The sequence below is a fragment of the Chiloscyllium punctatum genome, chromosome 17 (genome assembly GCF_047496795.1).
Source record: "Chiloscyllium punctatum isolate Juve2018m chromosome 17, sChiPun1.3, whole genome shotgun sequence".
Classification (NCBI taxonomy): domain Eukaryota; kingdom Metazoa; phylum Chordata; class Chondrichthyes; order Orectolobiformes; family Hemiscylliidae; genus Chiloscyllium; species Chiloscyllium punctatum.
This window is the reverse complement of record NC_092755.1, coordinates 59,971,715-59,999,413: the sequence shown is the minus strand read 5'-3', so window position 1 is coordinate 59,999,413 and position 27,699 is coordinate 59,971,715. Positions and strand designations below refer to the sequence as shown.

At 43.6% G+C, this 27,699-nt stretch overlaps 1 protein-coding gene across 1 annotated transcript in view; it reads right to left on the bottom strand.

Moving 5' to 3' along the window:
• Positions 1–493: 493 nt before the first annotated feature.
• Positions 494–27,699, bottom strand: part of kremen1 (kringle containing transmembrane protein 1) — a 180,133-nt gene continuing 152,927 nt past the window's right edge. The window contains exon 9 of the mRNA XM_072587279.1: positions 494–6,077. Within this exon, the coding sequence (XP_072443380.1) occupies positions 5,921–6,077 (157 nt within the window). The 3' untranslated portion in view covers positions 494–5,920. The remainder of the gene's footprint in view (positions 6,078–27,699) is intronic.

The following is a 27,699-nucleotide window of genomic DNA, read 5'->3' as shown; positions in this document are numbered from 1 at the left end:
GTGGTTTTAGATTTTTGTTACAGCAAAAAGTTCAGAATATGAAATCCTGACTTATTTTTCCAGCAATTAACTGGATTTTAAAATTTCTTTTTAAAGATTTTCAGCCTCTGTGGCGATCGTAACAAAACTGGGGAGTCTCCAGAGATTTTGAATTAATCGGATGAAGTCACTCTGGTTTTGAGGACCTTGCAACAGTAAACAACCATCTCCACTCTCTTATCACCCGATGCCTGGAGGAAGAATGCCTCATCTTACACCTCGGGTCCCTCCAACTCCACGGCATCAATGTGGATTTCACCAGTTTCCTCATTTCCCCACCCCCCACCTTATCCCAGTTCCAATCTTCCAACTCGGCACCACCCTCATGACCAGTTCTACCTGTCCATCTTCCTTCCCTCCTCTCTGACCAATCACCATTACCCCCACCTCCATCTACCCATTGCACTCTCAGGTACCTTCCCCCCCAACCCCAACCCCTCCCATTTATCTCTCCACCCCTTCGGCTCACAACCCCATTACTGATGGAGTCCTTTTGCCTGAAACATTGATTCTCCTGTTCCTCAGATGCTGTCTGACCTGCTGTGCTTTTCCAGCACCCCACTCCCGACTCTGATCTCCAACACCAGCAGTCCTCACTTTTGCCTAACAGTCAACAAACGTTAATTCAAAAATGGCAGAAAAGCTGGAAATAGAATTAAAAGTTGGTACAGAAAAGCAGAGTTCATTGAAGTACTGGTTCAATACTGGAACCTTAAAGGGGAGAAAGATAGTCCATATAAACTGAGTTGGCAATGATTCTGTCACAACTGAAACAGATGGCAAAAGACATGAAAAGAACTTGAAAGAGAAAGAAAATCAAGTCAAAATACATGAATTAGAATTAGAATTTTATAATGTCGAGGGAAAGCCTTGAATTGCAAAAGGAAATTCATAGAATCCCTACAGTGTAGAAGCAGACCATTCAGCCCATACCAACTCTCCAAACAGCATCCCACTCAGACCCTGTAGATAGCTAATCCAACTAGCCAGCACATCCCTGGACAATATAACATGGCTGCGCCACCTAACCTGCACATAACTGTTGACTGTGGGAGGAAACCAGAGCAAATTCACACAGACTCAGGCAGAAGGTGCAAACTCCAGTCACCCAAGAGTGGAATCCAACCCAGGTGCCTGGCTCTGTGAGGTAGCTATGCTAACCACTGGGGCACCGTGCTGCCCTTTGAAGCCAAGAAGTTTGAACTCCATTGAAAAAGGCTTCACCTACTTGAACATAAGGAGGAGTAAACTATTTGGCCCCTCAAACCTGCCCCTCCATTCAACTGGTTCATGGACAGGGAGTAGCAGGTAAATCTGACCATTTGAAAAATTTGCTACAGGGTTTCAGTGACCACAAGAAATCAGAGTATATTAAAAAAATAGTGTTCTGGCAGAAATAACAACTGGACCTTGATCAGTTGGGCCAATGACTCAAAGAGTGACAAATGGAGTTTAATTTAGATAAATAACAAGAGTTCCATTTTGGTAAGGCAAACCAAGGCAGGACTTGTTTAGTTTTAATGGTAGGGCCTTGGGTATTGTTGCTGAACAAAGAGACCTCGAGGAGCAGGTGCATAGTTCCTTGAAAGTGGAGTCACAGGTAGACAGGGTGGTGAAGGGGGTTTTTGGCACACTTGCCCTCATTGGCCAGAACACTGAGTATAGAGGTTGGGAGGTCAGGTTGCTACTGCACAGGACATTGGTGAGGCCACTTTTTGAATACTGCATTCAGTTCTACTCTCCTTTCTATACCAAATATGTTGTTAACCTTGAGGGGACTCAGAAAAGATTTACAAAGATGTTGCTGGGACTGGAGCATTTGAGTTATGGGGCTTTTTCTCCATGGAGAGTCTGAGGCTAAGGGAATACCTTAGAGGTTTATAAAATCATGACGGGGATGGAGAGGGTGAATGGTTCAGGTCTTTTTCTCAGAGTGGGGACATAGGTTTAAGGTGAGAGGGGAAATATTTAAAAGGACCTGAGGGGTAACTTTCATGCAGAGGGTGTGTATGGAATGAGCTGCCAGAGAAAGTGGTAAAGGTGGTGCAATTAAAGGGCATTTGGATGGGTACATGAAGAGGAAGGGTTGGAAGGGATATGAGGCAAATGTTAGCAAATGGGACAGATTGGGTCAGATTGGGATCTCTGATTGGCATGGCCACTTGGACTGAAGGGCCTGTTTCCATGCTGTATGACTATGACAATGACTCTTCTCTACAACAATGATGTTTCTAAAATTAGGGACACTGTGGTTTTAAGCTAATGCACAGACTCATAGGCGCATGGACTAATCTGCAGGCACAAATTGTTGTTTTTGCAAGCCCACAGAGGAGCTGGAGAGACAATGAAGAGAACACTAATGACAATGAAGGGAATTGAAAGATTGAAAAGACAAATGCTTCTTAAAGAAAAGGACAGTATAGAGAATAGGAATGAATTAAGGAGCCCAATATTGCATGATAACAATGTGAACTTTAATCATCATGGGATAGGGCTATTGGCAATATAGCCATTTCTCTGCTATTTAAGAGGAAGGACTTTCCTCTCTGGAAAAGGAGCTTTACATTTTACTGTTACATGTATTTAATTTGATATATCTTAAAAACCATGAAGCCAGCATGTTGGACTGTTTGGTAAACAATGTGACAATATAAGGAGAGAACATTACTTGTATTCTATGTGGTAAGTTAATTATAATTTAGTTGGTGATGTTTGAAATATGTTATGTGGTTATATGTTAATAACATTTATGAAAACTCATCAAAACGGGGAGGTGCTAGAATTGCAAGGTTTATAAGGTTTTTATGTTTTATGATTATAGCTTTAAAGTAAATGAAGGGAATCGTGTGTAAAGATTGTGGCTGTTCTGTATATTTGATTGTGACTGACTTGGGAAAATAACTGTTTTAAAAAGCAAGGGTTGTTCAAGGGTTGCTGTAGTTTGTGCAAGTAAGTAACCTGATGCTTATTGTAAGTGCTGATTATAGAGCTGCTTGTTTAAGAAGTGGCTGAAGTTTAGTTTGCAGGCAAGCTGGATCTGAGGGTATCTACAAATGGAGGTTCAACCAGCAACAAGCAGCTGATTGGTCTCTGACCAGGTATCAATGACAAAGGCCTTCTACCTGCCAAGAATGATGGAACTCTGGGGAGACCCAAGGTCTGTGTACGGTAAACTCAGACACTGGTGCCATTATCAGGTAGTTGCTTGGGACTGTGACCAAAATGGTGAGGAGCTATCAGATCTCCTCAAGCTCAAGAACTGTCTCTGTTCTCTGCAGGAAAACCAGTTTAAGCCTAAAGAAAGTCAATTTATTTTTCTGTCAGCAATTGCTGTGCACTGTAGCTTTCAAAATAAGTCAAAATGAATACTTCATACTTGTGACCACTTACCCTGAGCCTCCTGAAAACAAGTGGAAGCATCCAGAGAAGGAAGTTCAGGATTTAACATTCTGATCAGCACAAGAAACATCTCAGCAAATCCTGTGAACAGGAGTCACTGAACTGTTTTCCCAGTTTTTCTCCCTGCCCATAATGCCTGTTGGCATTTGTCTGTTTGTGTATAAGGGGGGAGGGGGGTTAACAAGAGAATGAGGGCTTTAATTAGTAGAGTGGACTAATATGACTAAGGTCTATTTATTTGGAATAAATAGTCGTTCTTATTAAGTGCAGAAACCTGGCTCATGCCTGCCGTCTAAAAGACAGGTGAAATGGACAATTCTGCGTAGTTTTCAAAACTTTATCCTTCATAATAACTCCAGGAACAGTGGGGATGGATTTTCAGTACACTACCCCAGTGATGCACAACATGTCACTGGTTCTGCAAACATCTCTGCAGTCCAACTGACAGTGAGCACTGGTTGCTTGATTGTTAAAGACATAAAGGAGGGTTTAGATTGTTTCAATAAGAAAAGACAGTGCAAGGCATTCATGCTTGGAGACCATGGCACCAGGCCTTGTACTTACCAATGCACTGAGCTTGGGTCTCCACACAATCCCAAAAAAGTATTGTAGGGATTCAGTGTAAAAGGTGCTGTAGACTGCCTATTGACTTTTAAGATGAATTGGAGTTGGGACCAAAGATACCTAAATAACATTTGTCATTGAATATCAGATTATGGGTTTCATGTTAGAATTGGGAAGAGCGTTAAATAATCTATTTTTCAGATCAGGTTTCGGGCTTCTTTACAAATCAGTAAAATCTCAGACAGGTAGAGATTATGTGTGGCCAGCAGACAGAAGAGTCACCTGATTATGCATCTTACTCTTGCCAGATGGGAGAGGGAGATGGTCTCCAGTTGAAGAAATGAACCCTGGGAGATCTATTTTGGCACGGCCAAAGAGATGATGAATAATTAGAACAGGCTTTACTGGTGGTGGTGGAAAGTCACCAGAAAAGGTAAGGCAATGCCCGCAGACAGTCAATTAAAGGTATTCCTCAATGGACTGACAATACCCAATCTCATCGAAGGCTAGAAGCAACAGTGTATTGTTTAATAAAAGGAATGTGATTCCATGGAGAATGTAATGCGTGATAAGTATAAAATGGAATCTTTCTATCTGTATTTTAATATGTAACTTGGGACAAAAAGAAAATAGTGTTTAGTCAATTGTGTTTATAGTCATTTCTTACAGTAAATGTATTTGACTGTCATTACTTCACCTATTAGCTGGAGGTTTGAATTTAAAAAAAAAATGTTATCAGTCTCTAGCAGTAGTTATACAGCAGGCTGGCAGAAAACTGAGATCAAGTCACAGCCCAACGCCATGCCAGGTAACTGAGCATTCTGAAGAGTACCTGACAGAGATATAAATAACAGAAACATAAACAAACAAGTAAAAACAAGTACAAGTGAAATCCCGCACATGCATGAGGATACTTCTTTTGGACTTAAGCTTTTCTGAAAAGGCAGGAGAGGCTTGATTAAGGTTTAGCTTTGACTGAATGAAGGAAACCCCAACAAAACAGAACCATCCCCAGCTCACTCAGCCCTGCATGTTCACCCTACGTGATTAGACTCTGGTGTTAGCAACTGAGCATCATTTTAGTACAAGGAACTTTGGCATTCCCACATTAGAATTTGCAAACTCCCACGCTGAGTTGAATATAGCCAATAGATTACCAGGATAGAGTTATACAAGTGAGCCTATTTCTGAATCCATCGCATGATTCTTCACCCTTGCAGTAATGGCTCTGTGATGCTGCACACTGGTGAAGCCTTTGGAGGCTGAATTGGACTTGCTATTCACTGTCAATTTTCCAGTGGTCTTCTGCCAAGCAGAACATGGTTCCTTCTGGTCCTTACCTGCAATGTGGTTGCAAATCAAATTTGATAATTTAAAAAGTTAAGGTTTTCACTCTTCCGCAACTGTTAAGAAATCACCCGTAGAGCTCAATTAGATCGTGCAGACAAGCGTGGCTTGAAGGGCTGAATGAACACAGTAGAAGAGTCACCCACAGAAGAATGAATTCACTATTCGAACTGCATCTATATCCAAGAGGATTCTGAAAGTCAAGTGAAGTGTCTTTCCCTTATTAGACCCCAAGAGAATTCCAGTTGATACAATGTACAGTCTCATGCTGGTGACAGTCTCACCCTTGTTCAACTGCAAGAGTGTTGCATACAAAAGCCGAGATCGTTCAGTTTTACTGAGCTCTTGCCTTTGAAGATGTCAGCCAACTGGTCTTGCGGTGGTCCAAATGAGCATGCGCGAGTGCGTGTATCTGTGAGAAGTGCTTAATTCAGTGAGATTAAAGCCAGCTCCACGCTGAGGTATCAAAGTGCTGGATGTTGCAACTGAAAGATAATTTAAAGCAGTTTCCGTGGTTGAAGACTAGAGGCGGAGATTGTTGGGGTGTTAAGTCCTCTGTTGCTGCAGTAAGTTAGTCACCCACAAGTGGACTTCGATCTCCATGCTGGTTCTTCAGTTTTTTCTTAAAGAACAAAATAGTCGAGGGTTTATAGGTGATGACCCAGGGTTCAGATGGAGATGGCTGGCTACAATTCTCTGAGCTGTCTTGTGCGGGAATTCGGCGTGACCTAGAGGAAAATAAATAAAACTTCTAAGTAAAAACAGAAAGAACTGCGAATGCTGTAAATGCGAAACAAAAGCAGAAATCGCTGGAAAGGCTCAGCAGGTCTGGCAGCATCTGTGCAGAGAAATCAGAGTTAATGTTTCGGGTCTGGTGACCCTCAGAACTGATGGTAGCTGGGAAAATGTTGGCTCATATGCAGGCGATAGGGTGGGGGGAGGGGTTAAGGAGTTAACGAAGAGCTAGAACCAAAGAGAAGGAACAGTTGAACAGACAAAGGAGGGGATAACGATTTCGCTAGGAGGGTGAATAGCTGCTAATGAAAACTTTCAAATCCCAAGTTTAATTGATCTTTAATCCATGGATGCTTTGCATTTCATTATGCTCATTTTTAACAATGCTCCATCCTCCATTATGAAGCAGGAAGGTGAGATTTACGGCATGACATCTATTCCTTAATAAAGGGATTACACCACCAAGGGGTGTGTTAACACGGCACATTTACTGTTTCCACAAATACAGGCAGCAATACACTTGAAATGTCACACCTACTTATGTAATTGATTTTAAGATTAACTTAAGATTACTCTTAAGGTTGATTTCCAACTTCTGGCCAACATTGGAAAGTGCAGGGAGTGTAGCTTTTAGAAAAGATAGACCAAAGTGGGGATGAGGCCTGAATGAAAAAAGATGAAGTTACATGAAACAGTCATGAAAGCAACTGATGTATTAACCCTTCGTGCAAAAGGTTGGGCATAAAAGTTAGAAAATCTTAGTTACTATAACAACACTTGTTAAGTACTATTATACAGCCTTAGCCTCAATACTTAAAGCAGCATTGACAACCGAGTTGGAGAGGCAGCATCAAAGGTTCACTGGATTGTTTCCAGGCAAAAGGGGGTTTTCCCATGATGAGAGATTAAGTAGAATACATTTATATTCTCTGAACTTTGGAAAAAAATGAAAGTTAGCCTTTTTGATTTGAAAATAGATAAATAGAATTGAAATGAAGGGATGTTATTCTAAACTACTAAGACCATACTTAGATTGCTGCATTCAGTTTCTGGCTGCTGTTTTATAAAACAAATTGAGAGGGCGCAGAAGAGATTTAGTAGGTCCAGAACTGCGTGAACATCATATCAGAAAAGGAATACCAGGCTAGGTTGCTTTTTGCTTGAATAATGAATGACGAGGATTTACCTAATGGAGGTATTTAAAATCATGTATATTATATTAGAGTGATAAAGAGAGAATGTTTACTCTTGCATGGAAAAGTCTAGAGGACATCAACATAAGATTTTCATCAAGAAATCCTCCCAACCCACTCTCAATCAGCAGCAACATTGTAAGCAGGAGGCACCAAAATGAATAACGTGGCACCTACTCAGCAATACTCTGCTCACCAACACTCAGTTTGGGTCCTGGCAGGGTCACTCAGCCACTGACCTCATTATAGCCTTAGGTCAAACATGGACAAGAGAGCTGAACTCATGAGGATGATGTCAAGGCAGTTTTTCACTGAGTGTAGTATCAAGGAGCCTGAGCAAAACTAGAGCCTTTGGGAATCTGATGAAAATTCTCTCCTGTTTGGTGACATAGCTAGTTGATAGTTGGAAAATAGTTTGTCGTGATTAATCATCTCAGTTCCAGGCAGCATTCTCTCTAATTTTGTTTCCAGTTAAATTGACATCCGAGGTCTATGCATAGCAATGACTTCTGGAATTGGAAATCAAAGCCATGATCAGCATGTTGATGCCAATTACCATGCACAGAACCTTGGAGGGACTGAGCACGTGCACAACCAGGCAGCTTAGAGAGGTTTACTCCTGCTCCAATGCCTTACATTCTTATTTGCAAATATCATAAGTCCAGAAAATTCAAGCTGTTTTGCACTGAAACCTAACCTGACCCAACCTATTCAATTATTTGTCTCATGAGTCAGTAAATACAAGTTACACCTCTTTGGTGTGGTTGTAGTGCCCTCATACCTGGAATAAAGAGCCGAATCAGCAGGAACACTGGCATCATGCATCATACCTCATGCTGAAACCATCTCTGAAACACATACTGTAACGATTCTAAAGTTGAAAACAATCATTGATTTGACAAAGCCACCACAATCTCTGATGATAATATCTTGTCAAATACCAGAAGCTCAAAGGCTGGTTTTGGGGGCATTTAGAAGCAGAGAGGAGTTCAAAGAACTCTTGAGTCTTTCAGCTCCATTTTCAGGTATAATTATAAGCTGACAGTCACTCTGTTTAAGGCCTTCAGTCTTCCAATTTCTGAAGAGAGAGGCGCTGCCATGGAAACAGCAGAGTCATGCCAATCCACAGTGCACCATTAAAGGCCAAGTTCAGAACTGCTCTGCATTTTGAATGTGTGACCTTTTACATTTATTTTCTATGAGGCAGAAAAGCTGAAATGCTGCAGATTGCAGTTAAAGGTGTCACTGATGGAAATGGGGAATTCCTCAGTTTTTTATCCCCCCTTGTTGCACTGCAGCACCTGCAATGTGGTTGTGTTGAAGCAACTTACTTAATTTTACTTTTCTGGTTGAAGGCTGTTCTAACAACCCAGCTCTTGGAGAATGATATATTTGCGGCAGTACCAAATGCCCAGGAGAGATAACAAATGAACAAGCTACAATATTTCTACAAAATTCTCATTCCTACTCCAAACACATATATCGATATGGCCTAGTGGGTATTCTCCAGCTCAACAATGATGCTGCCCCTCTCCCATATTGAAGGTGGCTTGTATTCTGGTTTCAATGCATGCCAGCCAACTGTGTAAAAGGAGACCAATATTTCAACTGCCTTCAGCATTTATTTTACTTGTATCTCCAAGTTTGGCCCTGCAGCTATTTTTGGCTGCACATTTGGAACATATCATTCTAGCATCAACATCATTCAAGAGTGTATGCATGGAGAGAGCGACTTTAAATTCTTCAGTGTGGTGTTTATTTCAACATTTTGTTCAATAATAATTTGACATAAAACGAAACCTGAGGAGGGCCTGACACTGAGTATCTTGAACTGTTAGAATGTAGGAAATGCACCAACCAATTTGTGCACAATTCAGCCTTTTACCACCAGAAGAGGCAGTGGTGTAGTGGTATTGCTATGGGACTAGCAACCCATTAGCCTAAATTGACATTTTAGGGGAGTTGCATGCTAATCCCTCATGGCAATGGTGAAATTAGGTTTCAATAAGATCTGGAAATGCCCTAGTCCCCTTGAGGGAAGCCAGACTCCAGACCCACAGCAATGTGGTTGAGTCCTTACTGCCATTTGAAATGTTCAGCAAGCCATTCAGTTGCATCCAACCAAAGAAAGTCTAAGAAAGGAATGAAATCAGATGAACCTAGCCATCAGAAATAACAATGGCAAGTTAAGCAAACTGCAAAATCCTCCTGATCAACATCCAGGGGTGAGAGGCACTTGAGGCAAAATTGGGACAGCTGTCCCATAAACTAATCAAGCAACAGCCTGATATAGTCATACACATGGAGTCATATCTTACAGGTCTGGCCCCAGGCATCATCATCACCATCCTTGAGTGTGTTCTGTCTTAGACCCAAAGCAGGACAGAGCCAGTAGAGATTGCTGCATAGTGGTATACAGTAGGGAAGGGGTTGACTTGGGAGCAGTATTCACTGCAAGCTGCATGGCTATGTGGCCATGCAACTGCTCAGAAGAACTGCTCACTGACTTCCAACTTCAGTAGATAGTGCCAAACATAGACCCTGGAGGTTGGCACAGTGGCAGGAAGAATTAGAGGGAAAGTAGCCCGGAAGCCATCTACATTGAGCCCAAACCCCGTGAAGTCTCATGGCATCAGGTCAACCATGGACAAGGAAATTGCCTGCTGATTATCACCTACTGTACAACCTTAGCTGATGAATCAATATTCCTCCATGTTGAATATCACTTGGAGAAAGCATGGAGGGTGGTAAGGGCACAGAATATATCTTGGATGGGGAACTTCAATGTCCATCACCAAGAGTGGCTCCATAGTAGCATTAGTGATAGAGCTGGCCAGGTTCCTATGACAGGTGGTAAGGGAACCAGCAGGAGGGAAAAATCTTCTTTACCTACTGAAGTATTGCAGATGAATCCATCCATGTCAGCCCTTGTGGAGAAGTCCAGTCTTCACATTGAAGATACTCTCCACTATTTCAGGTGACATTATCACTGTGCTAAATGGTATAGTGACTCAAAACTGGACATCCCTGAGACACTGTCAGTCATCAACAGCAACAGAATCGGAACCAAAGACAATCTGCAACTTCAGGACCTGGCATGTCCACCACTCTATCATTACCAATAACTGGGAGATCAACCCTCCTTCAATGAAGACTATGGGAGGGCATAGCAGGAACAGCACCAGGCATACCTAAAAATTAGGAGTCAACATCTTGAAGCTACAAGACAAGACTACTTGTATGCCAGACAGTGGAAGCAGTGTGCACTCTACAGCACTAACAATCCCACACACCAATTGATCTGACCTTTATTAACAGGGGAACCCAGAATACACCTGCGAGAAATACAGCTGGAGGTGGCAAGTGGATGATCCAATTTGGTCTCCTCCTGAGGTTCCCAGTACCAGAGATACCAGCCCTCAGCCAATTCAATTCACTCCATGTAATAAAGAAACAATGGACGTGACCAGATACTGCAACAACTATGAGTCCTGACAATTTTGCAGCAATAGTACTGAAGATTTGTGCTCCAGAAATGGCCATGCCTCTAGCCAAGCTGTTCCAGTACAGATAAAACACAGGCATCGACCTGACAATGCAGGAAACTGTCCATGTACGTCCTATATATGAAAAGCAGGACAAATCCAACCTGGCCAATTACTGCTCCATCAGTCCACTCTCAATCATCAGTAAAGTGATGGAAGGGGTCATCAACAGAGATATCAAGCAGCACCTGCTCAGTCATAACCTGCTCAGTGATGCCCAGTTTGGGATCTGCCAGATTAATATTGAATTTGAGTCCAGCATCAAGGAGCCCTAGCAAAGCTGGAGTCAATCAGATTCAGGGAGGAATCTCTCTGCTGGTTGGAATCATTCCTGGGACAAAGGATGATGGCTGTGGTCGTGGAGGTCAATCATCTCAGCCCCAGGATATTCCTACAGAGTTCCTCAGGGTACAGTCCTAGGCCCAACCATCTTCAACTGCTTCATCAATTACCTTCCCTCCATCACAAGGTCAGAAGTGAGGAGGTTCACTGATATTGAAGCAGTTTGTATCCATATGCAGCAAAAGCTGGACAACACTTATACTTGGACTGATCAGTGGCAGGTAACACATGTACAACACAAATATTGGGCACTGACCATCTCTGATAAGAGAGAAATTTAACTTTCAATGGCACTACCATCACTGAATTTCTCATTATCAACATTTTAGGGGTTGTTATTGATCAGGAATATAAACTATCTACCTACAAGAGCAAGTTACAGACTATCAAGCCCACATTGAACAGTTCACCTGCTGACTCCTCGAAGCCTGTCCACCATCTACAAGGTATAAGTCAGGCGTGTGATGGAATACTCTCCACTTACTTGTATGGGTGCAGCTCTAAAGTACTCAAGTAACTTGAAACCATCCATTTGGTTAATGGCCCAACCACCACCTTCAACATTGATTTCCTTCACCACCAAGGCAATATCTCACCAAGGCTTCTCTAGCAGCTCTTTAAAACCTGTGGCATCTACCACCTAGAAGGGTAAGAGCATCAGATACATGGGAATGTCACCACTTGCAAGGCCCCCTTTAAACCACTCACCATTCTGACTTGGAATTATATCACCGTTATTAACTGTAACTGAGTCAAAATCCTGGCATTCCTTCCCTAAATGCCCTGTGGGCATCTCTACCCCTAAGAACTGTGGCAGTCAAAGAAGCAACCTCACCATCACTTTCTGCAGGGCAAGTAGTGATGGGCAATGAATGATGTCCTGTAGACCCCCATGAACACATGAAATAATCTGTTCTTCTGGTGCCTGGCTTTAACAGTTGCTAAGATGCTTATGGCCTGTTGTTGGTCTGCCCTAGAATATGGCCATGGTGTCCACGTGGCCAGCAGGTATTTCTTTTCTGGGTGGGTGACTATTCAATTGCCCACGCCTCTGCATTCTGACCCTGCATTGTCAGGTAGATGCCTACCACATGCACAGCCTGGGTGTTGAGAGCCCACTCTCCCTGCCATCTGTGCCGCAAGGGCACCCTGATGCCATGGCCACAGGAGTTGGGAAAACCATGACTGGCTCTATTCTCATTCACTTTTTTCATTCTGATGGAGGCAGCTTCTCGATATTTTCTGATCATCCTGTTCGGACATATTATTGCACACCTCCGGAGTAGGTCAGGGTTTGAACTTGGAACTCCTAGCTCAGAAGTAGGGACATTAAGCACTGTGCCAGCTGAATCCTAACAGCTTCTTCGACATATCCCTCCCTTAACTGTCCAACCTTACCCATGCCCTGATCTCAAAATGGGCTTTGAAACGAAGTTATTTGGCCTAATTGGGGGGGGGGGGGGTGGAATTGGGGATGGAGAATGGGATTCCTGCCTTAAAACTGGTGAGCCTAACTGGGATCAGTGCCTCAGTCAGGCTCTAGTATTTTCTCGGATTCTCCCCCTCCACTTCTCCCACTCTGTCCATTCCCAACTTTGGAGAGCTCTGAAACCTCGGTCCTTGTTCTCTGTTTTGTTCCCTCTGTTGGTCGCTCAGAGAGTCGGGATTTAGTAAATAAAACAGAACCAAACATAAGTAGCCACCAATAGCACGGGTGAGGACAAGCCCTGTGATGATATTGGGTGTGGACATGGTCGGCCATGCTCCAATTGGCTGCCATTACCAAATGCAATTCTCTTGACCTCGTCATGGAGGGAAGAGGCGCCTTTTCGGCTCCACTGATATTTCAAAACAAGGAGATGAAATAAATAAAGACTGAACACATGGAACGCATCTCGGGATAATTAATTTACATTCCAAGTATTTACCACAGTTTGCTGCTTCTTTAATCTCATTTCCAAACAGAATCTGCAGTTAAGTCTCATGACTAATACTGCTTTACAGCTGTGGAGATTTTGATTATTTTTCTCCGTAAGATTAACTTCCATCAAATCAAATTTCAAATGAGACTTTTTTTTTCCCAGCTTGCTCTCTGGTCATGCGACAGTATATTAAACATTGCACAGAATATCAACTCAGCTAATGATACGTTGTGCTTATAAAACAGCAGGAATCCATCTGAGTACTGAGAGCCTCACAAAGCAGAAAATCCAATTCTCCAAAAGCCTTAAAGGCATACTGTTTGTTTACAAACCTGATTAAAAAAAATACACTTGCAAGGTGAATTCCAACACGACCAACACCAAAGCTTATGAATGCAACCAGGGAGAAAATTGAGAGGGGCATTAAAAATGTAGACTGCTCTTTTCATTTCTTTTGGATGTTTTCATCTAAAGAGACAAAAGAAATAAATGCAACGATATGGGGAAAGGGCTGCAGAGTGGGACTGGATGATGCCAAGAGCTAGCACACAGATAGTGGGCCAAATGGTCTCCTTCTATGCTCCCAGTGGTCCATTATTTACGAACAGATTAGGGCGGCACAATGAGTCAGTGGTTAGGACTGTTGCCTCACAACGCCAGGGATCCGGTTTCAATTCCAGCCTCAGGTAACTGTGCGGAGTTTGTGCATTCTCCCCGTGTCTGCGTGGGTTTCCTCCCACAGGTTAGGTGGATTAGCCATGCTAAATCGTCCATAGTGATCAGAACTGTATAGGCTAGGTGAATTAGTCATGGTTAGGGTTACAGGGATGGGGTAGGCCTGGGTTGGATGGTCTTCAGAGGGTGGGTGTGGACTCAATGGGCTGAATGGCCTGCTTCCACACTGCAGGGATTCTAAGATATTAAGGATGGGATTGGGGGGAGAAAAGTGCTGGATGGGAGCTCATGTGAAAAATGGGTTCAGCCAGAGTTGGCGATGATAAAGAAACCCTATAGCTAGCGTTCACCTGCCCACTGTCAGATTCCTGCCTGGAATTCCATCCTCACCCTCACCCCTCCTCTCCTCAACCTGTACACTTTGTGTTCAGGTATCAGTGACTCTGTTCAGAGATGGCTGTATTGCTAGTGACAACCTTGAACCAGTGGCTATTTTTCTCAATGTTTCATCACTTTCCTGGAAGCTGAGTGTTCCTGGTGATTATTCTCCAGATTCCTCAAGGAGGTGGCACCTTGAGCCATTGTGGGTGAAGGTATTGTTAGCTGGTGGGGCAGCGATACTGAGTTTCAGGTTTCTAACTTAGTGAAAATGAAGAATGAGTGAGTCCAGCAAGCGAGGGATAAATGCTTCCTTTTGTAGTCTCGAATGATGGATATTTGGAGGGACAGGACTTCTGATTCCATCCTTATCCACAGCCCATTCCCAGGTCGTTGAATTTTAAATCAGGAGTGCAACTCTTTAACACATGTACCTCAGGCAGAAAAGGAAAACAAACTGGTAAACCAGGGTCAAGATAAATATACATTCATAGATTTAGGCTCTTTAAAATTCACTCATGGAAAATGGGTGTAGCTGGCTGGGTCAGCATTTATTGCCTTTGAGAAGGTGGTGGTGAGCAGCCTTCTTGAATCGCTACAGTGCGAGGGAAAGTGAGCCCTGGAGCAGTGCGAGGGGAAGTGAGTCCTGGAACAGTGTGAGGGGAAGTGAGTCCTGGAGCAGTGTGAGGGGAAGTGAGTCCTGGAGCAGTGTGCGGGAAGTGAGTCCTGGAGCAGCACAAGGGGAAGTGAGTCCTGGAGCAGCGTGAGGGGAAGTGAGTCCTGGAACAGTGTGCGGGGAAGTGAGTCCTCGAGCAGCGTGAGGGGAAGTGAGTCCTGGAACAGTGTGCGGGGAAGTGAGTCCTCGAGCAGCGTGAGGGGAAGTGAGTCCTGGAGCAGTGTGCGGGAAGTGAGTCCTGGAGCAGCACAAGGGGAAGTGAGTCCTGGAGCAGCGCGAGGGGAAGTGAGTCCTGGAGCAGCGTGAGGGGAAGTGAGTCCCAGAGCAGTGTGAGGGGAAGTGAGTCCTGGAGCAGCAAATGGGGAAGTGAGTCCTGGAACAGCGTGAGGGGAAGTGAGTCATGGAACAGCGTGAGGGGAAGTGAGTCCTGGAGCGGCACGAGGGGAAGTGAGTCCCGGTGTTGCATGAGGGGAAGTGAGTCCCAGTGCAGCGTGAGGGGAAGTGAATTCCAGAGCAGTGTGAGGGGAAGTGAGTCCTGGAACAGCGTGAGGGGAAGTGAGTCCCGGAGCAGTGTGAGGGGAAGTGAGTCCTGGAGCAGCGTGAGGGGAAGTGAGTCCCGGAGCAGTGTGAGGGGAAGTTAGTCCCGGAGCAGTGTGAGGGGAAGTGAGTCCTGGAGGAGCGTGAGGGGAAGTTAGTCCTGGAGCAGTGTGAGGGGAAGTGAGTCCTGGAGGAGCGTGAGGGGAAGTTAGTCCTGGAGCAGTGTGAGGGGAAGTGAGTCCTGGAGGAGCGTGAGGGGAAGTTAGTCTAGGAGCAGCTTCAGTGGAAGTTAGTCCTGGAGCAGTGTGAGGGGAAGTGAGTCCTGGAGCAGTGTGAGGGGAAGTTAGTCTAGGAGCAGCTTCAGTGGAAGTTAGTCCTGGAGCAGTGTGAGGGGAAGTTAGTCTAGGAGCAGCTTCAGTGGAAGTTAGTCCTGGAGCAGTGTGAGTGGAAGTGAGTCCTGGAGCAGTGTGAGGGGAAGTTAGTCTAGGAGCAGCTTCAGTGGAAGTTAGTCCTGGAGCAGTGTGAGGGGAAGTTAGTCCTGGAGCAGCGTGAGGGGAAGTGAGTCCCGGAGCAGCCCGAGGGGAAGTAAGTCCTGGAGTAACACGAGGGGAAGTGAGTCCCGGAGCAGGAGGTGAAGCGAGTCCTGGAGCGGCGTGAGGGTAAGTGATTCCCGGAGCAGCGTGAGGGGAAGCGAGTTCTGGAGCAGCGCGAAGGGAAGTGAGTCCCGGAGCAGTGTGAGGGGAGGTGAGTTTCGGAGTAGTGGAACTTCCCTTGGTGCCGCTGGGTGCTGGTGCAGAGCAGACTGGAGTCTGGAGTGGAGCAGGACAGATGGACTGGGGCCTGGCGCAGGCAGTCGGACCAGGTGTAGCTGCTGCTTTAGAAATTCTTTACCGCACTGTTATGTCAATCCTTTAACTATATTCTAATTATCTTACTTCTAAATTATTTTTTAAACACTGTAAGTAATGTTCCCACTTTTCCTTTCATTCCTCATTTGTATCCAAGATTTGTACCTAGGTACTTGTTGCTAAGATGGCGCCAATAGAAGGCAGCCATTGTAAAACCTTTCCACTGTACTTCTGTACTGGAGTACACATGACAATAGAGGATATTCTACTCTATTCTAGCCTGCTGCTTTGACCAGAGCAAATTTTCTCAGACTGATCAACTGACTCAGTCATATTGACCTTTTAAATTGCTTCCCGACCTCCTGCTTAGCAATACTGGAATTCAGGCACCAGGAAAGTCTGGGTTCTTAGCATCACTGAAAAGCATCAGCAGAGCAAGCAATAAGGGAGAGGAAATTGTTGCCCTGAGTGCCCACAGTCCATGGTGGGGTATTGTAACTGGCAATACTGTTCACCCCAGCGTGTTACCACACAAAAAGTGGACTTGTTTACTGATCATCATGACCATTAAAGAGCCACTGAAAACAGGGGAGCTTTGAGTCAAAGAGCAGGACAGCAGAGTGGCAGTCGTTGCTTCAAATTCCAAAGCTAAAACCCAAAAGAAGTGCGGATGCTGGGAATCAGAAACAAAAAACATAAATTGCTGGAAAAGCTCAGCACATCTGGCAGCATCTGTGCAGAGAAATCAGAGTTAACAAGAACCTCTGAGGAAGGGTCACTCGTTAACTCTGACTTCTCTCCACAGATGCTGCCAGACCTGCTGAGCTTTTCCAGCAATTTCTGGTTTTGTCACACAAAAAAAGATCTAATTGTCATCACATTCGCTCTTAATGAGGGCTTACAGCATGCAAACTGCCTGTTGCATTGCTTAAATTTACAACATGAACTACATCGCAAAAGTAAATTTTGATGAAGAGCTGATGCTTGAAGCGTTGACTCTCCTGTTCCTCAGATGCTGTCTGACTGGCTGTGCTTTTCCAGTGCCATACTCTTTGATTCTACATCTCAAAAGTTGTTAATTGGCTCTAAATTATGTTGGAACACCTTATGGTCCTGAAAAGTACCAATACACACAAGTTTTCTTTCTGTCAGTAGTAGCAAGAGAAGCAGTAGTTTGTTCTGCTGGGAAATACTTTGGATGCAAAATTTTATTGAAGGCTATTGGTATGGAAATGATTGATTTGCAAGTTGGCGCCAATGACAAAAACAGCCAAACTGCAAAAGTGTTTACTCCAAAATTGACAAGTGTTTATTCCTGGTCAATGTGATGTATATTGGCATAGGTTTGTTGGCCTTTCTGCTTGGACGGTGGAGTGTTTTGGAGAGAGTTACACACCACTATGCTGAAACCCAACTCCGAATCAACTTGTTTTTGGCAGACATTCAAGGTGCAGTTAGTTACAGTACATAGCAAAGTATCTCCGAATTTGCCTGCTTCTTTTTCCCTCCTTGTACTCAAATAAAGGGGAGGGTCAAAACACATTTTCACATTCTGTCAACTTCTGCCCAAACACAGGGAGTCAAGGCAATGCCAATTAAACTGGATGAATTCAATTCCGCTTTGAGTCCACTGGCGCTCCTTGATGGATGGTGTAAATGGGACAATAAAGGGTCTGCCTGATTAACCATATCATTTCCCTCATCTTCTGCCTCACTGCTCAACCCAAAAGTTCTTTAACTTTATTACTTGGTGGGATATGGGTATTGCTGACTCACCTAATCCTAAAGTGAGTCTGTGTGAATCTGGAGTCACGGAATTGTTATGGTGCAGAAGAAGACCATTTGGTCCGTCATACCTGACCTAGTTCCATTAGCTAGTGCCAATCTCCTGCCTTTTCTCCACACCCCTGTACACTATTTCTAAACAAATAATGATCCAATGCCTGTTGAATGCCTGAATTGAATTTGCCTCCAACACATTTCCAGGCAATGCATTCCATACCCTGACTACTCACTGTGGGAAAAAGATTTTTCTCAAGTCATCATTGTTTCATTTGTACATCGCTTTAAATCTTTGCCCTCTCATTCTTTTCTCGTAAGTGAGTGGGAACAGCTTCCCCATCTACTCTATCCAGCCCACTCATGACTTTTAAAAGCTCCACCAAAACTCCTTACAGTCTTCTTCTCTCCAAGAAAAACAGTCTCAATTTCTTCAATCTATCCCCATACCTGAAGTTTGTTTATTCCTGAAACCTATTCTTGTAAATTGCTCCTGCACTCTCTCCAATGCATTCACATCTTCTCTACAATATAGAACAGGTTCAGGCCACTCACACCTTTGAGCTCATTCTGCCATTCAATGAGATCATGTCTGATCTGGGGTCTAACTCCATATACCTGCCCTTATCCCTTAATATCTTTGCCAAACAAAACATTATAGCATAGATTGCAATTTATGGAAGGGATTTCTAAACACCTGCCATCCTTTATGTCTAGAAGTGGTGCCCACAACTATATAAAATACTCAAGCTGAGGTACACCAAGTATCTTGTAGGCCAGACCAGATAAGGAAAGCAGTTCTCCTCCCTAAAGAACACCTGTGAACCAGACTGATTCTGTATCAAGTGACAATGATTATAGCGTTTACTTCCTGATAATATTTTATGGAGATTAAATTTCACGACCTGACATGATGAAATTTGATCATTTCCTTAGAAAAACAACCTGCTGTCAGTGTTCCTAGTTCCTAGTCTAGTGCCACCAATGAAGTGCATTAAGAGGTCTGACTATGTTGAAGATTCCAAAGAAATATCAGTAAGAGTAACAGCAGCTGTTTGGTATTGAGGGTTAACCTGCCTCAGAATAAGGAACATGTGGGATCAAGCCCCAATGTGTCCACATTAAGCATTGGGTTCCTTGTTTCCTGATGTAGCTGGGTTGTTTAAATGTACTTGGATTAGTGGTGCTGGAAGAGCACAGCAGTTCAGGCAGCATCCAAGTAGCTTCGAAATCGACGTTTCAGGCAAAAGCCAGGAGTCAGGATTCCTGATGAAGGGCTTTTGCCCGAAACGTCAATTTCGAAGCTACTTGGATGCTGCCTGAACTGCTGTGCTCTTCCAGCACCACTAATCCAGAATCTGGTTTCCAGCATCTGCATTCATTGTTTTTACCCTGTTTAAATGTACTGCCCTGCTAAACTAATGTTGTAGCAAATGTTGTTAAAAGAGAACTAATTCACATTATGAATTGATCACATGATTTTAAAAGCAAAATTCAGTTTTAACCTTGCTATAATTAAAAATGGATAGGTTTGTGTAATGATAATCTTCAGGAACTACAAATCAGACTGTCAGCAGCAACATGTAGGAATTCTAGAGTGTGGGGTAAAAAACACAACTGGCTTGAAATGGGCTTTCTTCAAGTATTAAAGCACAATACTGTGGATGCTGGAAATCTGAAACAAACAGGTAAAATTGTGGAGAAACTCTACCGGGTCTGAGGAAGAGTTACACCAATACTTGAATCATTAACTCTGTCTGTCTTGGCAGATGCTGCTAGTCCTGCTGAGTTTCTCCAGCAACTTCTGTATTTGTTTCTTCTGGGAAAATAAAATGTTTGCCTTCTAACTATAACAAAAATAGAAATCTTAGGTCAATGAACCAGGACTTTGGAAAAGCATTCCCAACAGCTCTCTGGCAAGGGCTCTGCCTTTTAAATGTAAAACTGGGTGAGCTATAGGAGGATACCAGATATCCATACAAGTAGTCAATGCACTCGGGAGATGTAGAGAAACAGAGATTGGCCCTTTAGTTCAAGGGGCCCGATTTCAAAACCAGTTCAGACAGAGATGGTGACTGTCTCTGGTTGGGAAGGGGGGCCTACGTTGTTCTGGTTGGATCATCTCAGCCCAGTTCCTCAAGTACAATATAAAAATTGTCACTAATCAGCAATCCCCCTCTGAGAACATTAAAACCAAATCCTATGGTCTGGTGCTGAGGTACGTCATTGAGCGAGAATGAAAGGTGATGTTCTTCAAATCTGAGACCATCATACAAATAGTCTATAGGACTTGAGCAGGTGACGAGGAAATTCCTTCTGCTGGGGTAGTCCAAAACAAGAAAATAGCAAACTAAAAGTAGATCATTTAAGGGTAACATCAGGCAGCAATTCTTTACTGAAGGCTAGTTAAACATTGAGAGCTCTAACTGCAAAAGCTATTGATGTTAGATTAACTGAGAATGTCAAACCTAAGATTTTTTTGTTTTGAGGAGGTTAGATGGAGTAAAGATATACACCAGTCATGACCAAACTAAATTGTGGAACAGACTCGAGGGGCCCAATGGTCTACTCTTCTTCCTGCATTCCCATAACTGTCAAAAATGGGAGGTATTTTAAAGTGTGATACCATCACTGTGGTGAGTTTAACAGTTCTCAAAGAGAAAGGACTGCTTTGTCCTGTCTCCATGGTGTGAGGTTACTAACATGATTGTTCCTGACCCACTTTACCTCCCCAGCTTTACAGTCCAGCCCTGTCATTACTGAACAAACTCCCAGCCACTGTCAACTGTTTCTCACATGTCAACACAGAAGATATGTCTCCCCGAAGGAGTGCACGAGCAGCCAGTCTATGCAAAGCCTGAGCTCTCTGGTCCCTCTTTGAGTGCCATCATCAAATACATATTTGAGTTAAATAAAAACTGCTGCGCTGTGTGCATCGCCTGTCTATAATTATTAGCTAAATGCCACTTGGCTACTTTGTAGAGCTCTTTTTTGACAAGCTGGAATTTCAACTATTCCAGCAAAACAAAATGAGAATTCTGGTGTTGTGTAAGTGAGATAAGTAAATGTGATTATCAATAAGATCTTTCACGTCAGGGGCAGTGTAGGCAACATCAAACTCACACAGTCAGTGACTCCTCCCAACGCCTCCTCAATCTCTTCTTCACACAATAGATCGAGAGAATAAAACCAAGTTATATGTTGCCTGCTGGTCCATCATTGCAGAATCTTTGTTTTACTAAGATACGTTAGTTTACATTTGGAGCCAAATCATAGCTTACGGTACATTACACCGAATTCTTTCTTGTAGACGCATATGACTTAATTGGAATTTTCTGCAAGCTTTTTAAACATTGGCAGGCAAATTGTAAACAGCATATTCTGAGGACAACCCAGCGACCTGAGAAATAGTGTCAGCTTCAGTCCTCCTCCATGTAGAAGAATACAGGTCCTTCAAGTACAACTCTCCAAATTCAGTCTGGCATTACACAAGTCTATCACCAGGATGAAAATGTCTCCTGCTCCAAAGAATCAGCTATGGTCAGAAGTCAAACAGAAATCCCAAGCCACCAAAGGTGCTCTTACCCTGGAGGATGATAGTGAAATGGTTATGCTACTGGAGTGGTTATAGTCATGAGAAGCTTGGGCAAGTTGACCATGCTTCATGAGGTCAAATCCCACCTTAATATGCATTTAATCACAATAATTTTTAAAAAGTAGAATAAAAAGCAAGCATCAGTAATAGTAACAATGAGTCTATTAGATTGTCACTGAAATCTACCTGGTTCCCTGTGTTATGTATTCGTTGGGGTGATGTCCCTTTAAGAGAACTGGTCAGGTGAATCACAGGGGCAGAGCCAGGTAGCACAGTCTAGAGCTCGCTGTGGAGGTGCGAGCATCTAAAATAAAGTATTGCTGTTCACAGTTCCCTGTGCCCACCTAGTTTGTAATCCCTGTCTAAAGGGAAATCAACCAACAAAATAGCCTGATGTCCCATAGCAAAGGAAATCTGCCATTTTTAACCAGTATGGTACCTTTGTAGCTTCAGATCCATGGTAATTTGATTGACTTTTAACTGCCCTCTGAAATAATCACGCCAGCCATTAGGTTGTCTTCAAGAAGGTGCCTCACTACAATCTTCCCCCAAGGCAATAAAGGCAGGCCTTGCCACTGGCACTCTCATCCCATGAATAAATAAAGAAAAGTCCAGTTATCAGGTGACCATATTTCCTGATGTTGAATACTGAACACCTCATAAAATTACTGGCATTCAAGCAAGTTCAATGGTAACCACTGTAGCATGTACAAACATTCAAGTTTGGAGGTAGAAACTAAAGGTCAATTTGGACTCTTTACGGTGCAGAAAGATGCCATTCAGCCCATGTGCACTAACTCTCCAAACAGGATTCCAATCAGACCCACCCTGTACTCTATAACCCTGCATTTCCCATGGCTAACCCACCTAGCCTGCACATCCCAGGGGCAATTTGGCGTGACCGATCTGCCTAACCATCACATCTTTAGATTGTGGGAGGAAATTGGAGCAAACCCACGCAGACATGGGAAGAACTTCCAACTTCCACATAGACAGTTATCCAAAGCTAGAATCGAGCCCATGTCGCTGGCGCTGTGAGGCAGCAGTGCTAGCCATTGGGCCACCCCACATTTGCTACATCTTCATAAGGATTTGATCGATAGGGAGAGGCTGAATAGGCTGGGGCTGATTTCCTTGAAGCTGAGGGGTGATCTTCCAGAGGTTTACAAAATCACGAGGGGCATGGATAGGGCAAATAGACAAGGTCTTTTCCCTGGGGTGGAGGAGTCCAGAATTAGAGGGGATAGGTTTAGGGTGAGGGGGAAAGATATAAGAAACACCTAAGGGGCAACCTTTTCACACAGAGGGTAGTGCGTGTATGGAATGAGCTGCCAGAGGAAGTAGTGGAGGCTGGTACAATTACAGCATTTAAGAGGCATCTGGATGGATATATGAATAGGAAAGATTTAGAGGAATATGGGCCAAGTGCTGGCAAATGGGACTTGATTAGGTTAGGATATCTGGTCGGCATGGACAAGTTGGACCGAAGGGTCTGTTTCCATGCTGTACCTCTCTACAACTCTAAAGGTTCAGGGTGCTTGCAGAGGGCTTAAATACGGGACTCTGTTTTTAAAAATGGGATATGTGGTCACCCTACCCAGTTGGAAGGTTTAGGCCTCAATGTTCAACCTGCTATTGCTACGTTGAGTGTATATAAAATGGCCTCGCAGAGACATAGAAGGGCAGCCAAATGTAGATATGAAACTGGAACACATTTAGGTCAGATGTCCAAACTGAATGACTGGGACATAGGTTAACCATGAAGTCTACCTACAGACTAACTTTGTGAAGGGACAAAGGGAATTTCACAAAGTCATCATGAGCACAGATCTTTATTGGTACTTCTCGAGTAAAAGATTATCCTGAACAATTTTAAGACTTTGAGGGTGGTCCCAATTCCCCCACCATGACTTCAGCAGGCGGTGAGCAGACCTTTCAGAGAAGTGACCTCGGTATCTGTAAATCGTACTTGGAGGACCACCTCATTAGCCTCTTTAAAGAGGGAAAAGGTGGGAAGCTTCCTGTGAACAAATACATACAAAAAGGAAGAAAGAGGCCGAGACAAAACAAAGAAAGTTTTACAGAAAAGTCAGAAACTGACAAGAGAACACACATGATTTGCATCCCAGCTGCCTTGGCATGTTTCCCAGAAACTACTTCACTATGAGCATTAAAAGAGCAAACTGCCTCTCAGGTCAGCCCTAGGCAAAGTACCACCTTTTGACAAATCCAAATACAGGAGCACGACAGAACAAAGGCAAGGCAGAACACAGCAGGCTGTGGATGAGTTCTGAGAATGCTTTGCTGGTAATAAAAATTTTCAAAACATTTAATGAAACCAATGAGTAATATCGCATGAGACACCAAAGGAGCAGAGTTAATGGAATTTTATTGACTTTGATTCTTCATCTTGTTTAGCCAGCAAGCAGCGTGGTGGAAAAAGTTCAACGTGTGCTCAGCTAATGTTATTTCAATAAGGGTGATTGCAGGGGCAATTGCCCAGTACTTTTGCCCCCAGTACATCTGTCTTTGGTAATAGACCAAGAAGATACCAGACATTTTTGTTCCATCTTATGAATAAATAGAATTTTGACTTGAAAACACCAGTGTTCTGTAATGTAGGGTTTGTGATTTATATATATTTTAATACTTATTTCAGAGTTTTGATTTTTGATTTTGATCTAGTGACATATGGGTTTCTATGTGTCTGATTAACTTACACTTCTGTCACATTGTAATATCTTTTAAGTTTAAGAGGGAAAGCACCTAAGGTTTTATTTATATTGGGAAAATTTACAAGTAATTGCAGTTTTGAGAATTGCGTTTTATTAAGTTTAGACAGAAACACCAATAGCTTGCAGAGAAACCATTCAGCTTTAGTTTCAGTTTGAGTGCTATTCTGTAGAGGTCTTGGATGAAGATGGATGTGCAAAGCAGATGTTCCCAAGAAAGGGAGAAGACAGTTTGAGATTGGTAGTCTAAAATGTTACCTCAGATTATGGAGTTTAGCAATAGTTGCGGATGGGAAATATTTGTGCAAAACCCTGAGGGGGTTTATTTGAAACTGAGGGAGTTTAAACTCGGGTGTATGATGGCTCCAGGAAGAGATTCTGGAGTTGTAAATGGGGTTGAATTAAGCCTATTGAAGTGATAGAGGAGAAGATTCTCTCTAGTGTGAGTACAAAGTAGGGGTATTTTTGTGGTCAGTAAAGGAGCATTTTAGGAATTTATAAATCAGTGGTTTTGAGATTAATGGGATTATAGTTGTAAAGCGTGTTTAAATATCTTTAAACTTGTGTTAAATGTAATAGTTTGTTGTATTCTATTTTATCTTCATTTAGTTTGCTTAATGAACTTTTATTGTTAAATCTGAATCTGCAAAATAGGACGCTTATATTCCAAGGAAAAGTCTGCTCATTAAAACAACAACCAAGCCAGATTTCAGTATGGGATCTGACTTGCTTAGTAATAACATTAGCTGGGATCATCACACTCTTGTATTCATCCATAATGCTGCGAGACGGAGACACTGAATGCAGTGCAGCAGTGAATGTGGCACTCAAGAACACACGTTCACGATACTTCAGACAGAATCTTACCATTTTTTGGCTAAAATGTGAGTTCGGTGTCAAATCCCATCATGAATCCAAATGAGTTTCCGTGTTGCATCTCACCAAATTAGCTGCTTCAATGACTGTTTCTGCTCTCACTGTGAGAATCATGCCCTACTTCTGCTCCATCCCACAACACTCCATTCTCAGAGCAACTCGCCACTCATCCGAATTTACCAATATGCCTGGCTTCCATGCCGTAAAACCCTGTTGTGCACCGAGACAAGTTCTGTCAGTCTGGTATTGCACATTTTCCCTGGCCATAGCAGATAGGGGGAAATCCTTGCCTGCATTACGTGAATGGTCCAGGAGATCCCACTGGGTGGAATAGGACTTTTTCTTTCACCACACCCCCAACATCCCCCCTCCCCCCACCCCCACCCAGATCATACACCAGATCATGCCAGCCGTCTAGATGAATGCCCAACACTGTAGGAAAACATCATATAACGATCCACATTTCTCTCTCACACTTACCCTATTTCTCCCACCAAGCCTCATATCCTATCACATAACCAATTGCCTTCAACATCTTCCGCACTCACCCTCACCCACCCTGCACAGTGACACGAATTGGGCATGCCCTCAGTGCTGCACTCTTACTCACTCAGGACACCTCCCCTCTGAGCACCAACATTTAGAGGATACTGGCTCTGACTGTCCCATTTAAAAGCCTGAATGGGTATCAGAGACTATTGTTGACTTACTGAGTCAGGACCTCCGATTGAAGGTAATGTGTCCTTGACTAGACTGAGGCCCTGATGCCAACCATGACAAGTTTCCTTGCTTTGTGCTAAATGATATGGTAAGAGACCAAAAAAACTGCAAATGCTGGAAGCCAAGGGAGACAAGCAGGAGGCTGGAAGTACACAGCAAGGCAAGCAGCATCAGGAGGTGGAGAAGTCAATATTTGGGTGTAACCCTTCTTCAGGACGAGGAGTTGGTGTAAGGGGAGCTGCAGATAAAGGGTGGGGGAGATGGGGAGGGCAGGGGATGGTGGGGTAGTGATAGGTGAACACGGGTAGAGGGTACAACCTGGTTGGTCGATGGGAGAAATGAATCTGGTTGGTAGCTGGAAGGAAGGATTGGTCGTTGGAATGGAAGGGAGAGGGAGGGGTTGGAAAGGGAATCGGGGGATGGAAAGGGAGGTTATTTGAAAGTCGAGAACTCAATGTTAAGCCTTCCAGACTGCCCAGGTGGAAGGTGAGGTGTTGTCCTTCAATTGGTGGTCTGATTCACTGTGGCAATGGAGGAGGCCAAGGATGGTCATTTCAGAGATGGAGTGGGAAGGGAAATTGAAATGGACGGTGACTGGGAGGTCAGGTCGGCCAGTGTGGTAAGATAGCGGTGATATCAATTAAAATCTGGTATCTCTTGCTGAGAAGGCGCGCACAATGTGACAAGGCTGTTACGTCGTGAGCATCCACCTCTGCTGAGAGTGAGTGAGCACTATGACAGAGATGCAGCCTGTTCCAGTCCATGAGCTGGGAATGTGTCCCTGAGCACACAGTGTCCTTGCTGCAGCATTTCAATAGGAATTACCCAGTGCAGCCTGAGGTACAGCACTGATGTGCATAAGTATCCGGTGAAGGAGTCAGAGATTTGTCACAAGGATGTTGGCAGGTGTTGGAAGCCAGTGTCCGTAGATGTGGAATGTGTCTGGGTAGTGCCCATGGAGCTTGCCCAAGAGTTTGGTGTCCAACAGAAGTCTTTTGGTGCAAGCAGTGAGTTGCTCTGATTTCCACGTCAAGATTTCTAATGACTAGATTATATGGCAGGTTTGGTAAGGTCACAATCTGTGGTGAGTGGGTAGTTAACAAGACATTCAAAAAGCAATGAAGAGCATAAATTGGGAACTTATTGCTCCCTACCAAGAATCTCATCACATCTCTTGTGCAAATGGGTTAAGTTGCAGTGAGATGGTCTCAACATCGAGATCATCCATTTAAATAAAGAAAGAATTGCATTAATGTAGCCAGTTTCACCACGTCAGAATATTCCAAGACGTTTTACAACCAATACTTTAGAAATCTGGTTGCTGCTGTTCTGGAATAAATACTATTGGTAAGTTATAAACAGCATGTCCCCACAAACAAGTTTAATAGAACAGCTGTTTGAAAGTTTGGTAAAGGGATGAATATTGGCAAAAACACATGGAGAGCTCCCAGCTCTTCCTTCATTGGTCGAGTGGATTCTTTCACACGCATCCAAAAGGGCAAAGGGGGTATCAGTTTACCTCATCTCCTCTACACCTTTTAACAGCAGAGCACCCCTTCAGTATCAGAGTGTCAGCACTGAACATATCCAGCTCTGTGGACTGGAATGTCAACCCACAATATTTTGAGTCTAGGGTGAGAACGATACTATTGAACAAATGTTGATATTATCAAGCGGCCTCTGACAGGGAACCTTCTCCTGCTGTTGGAGGTGAGATGGGCAATGAATTGGGTGGGATGGTGGCCTATCTGAATCCTCTGCTGCCAGAATGAAATTGGGGGCGGGAAGCCTACAGGC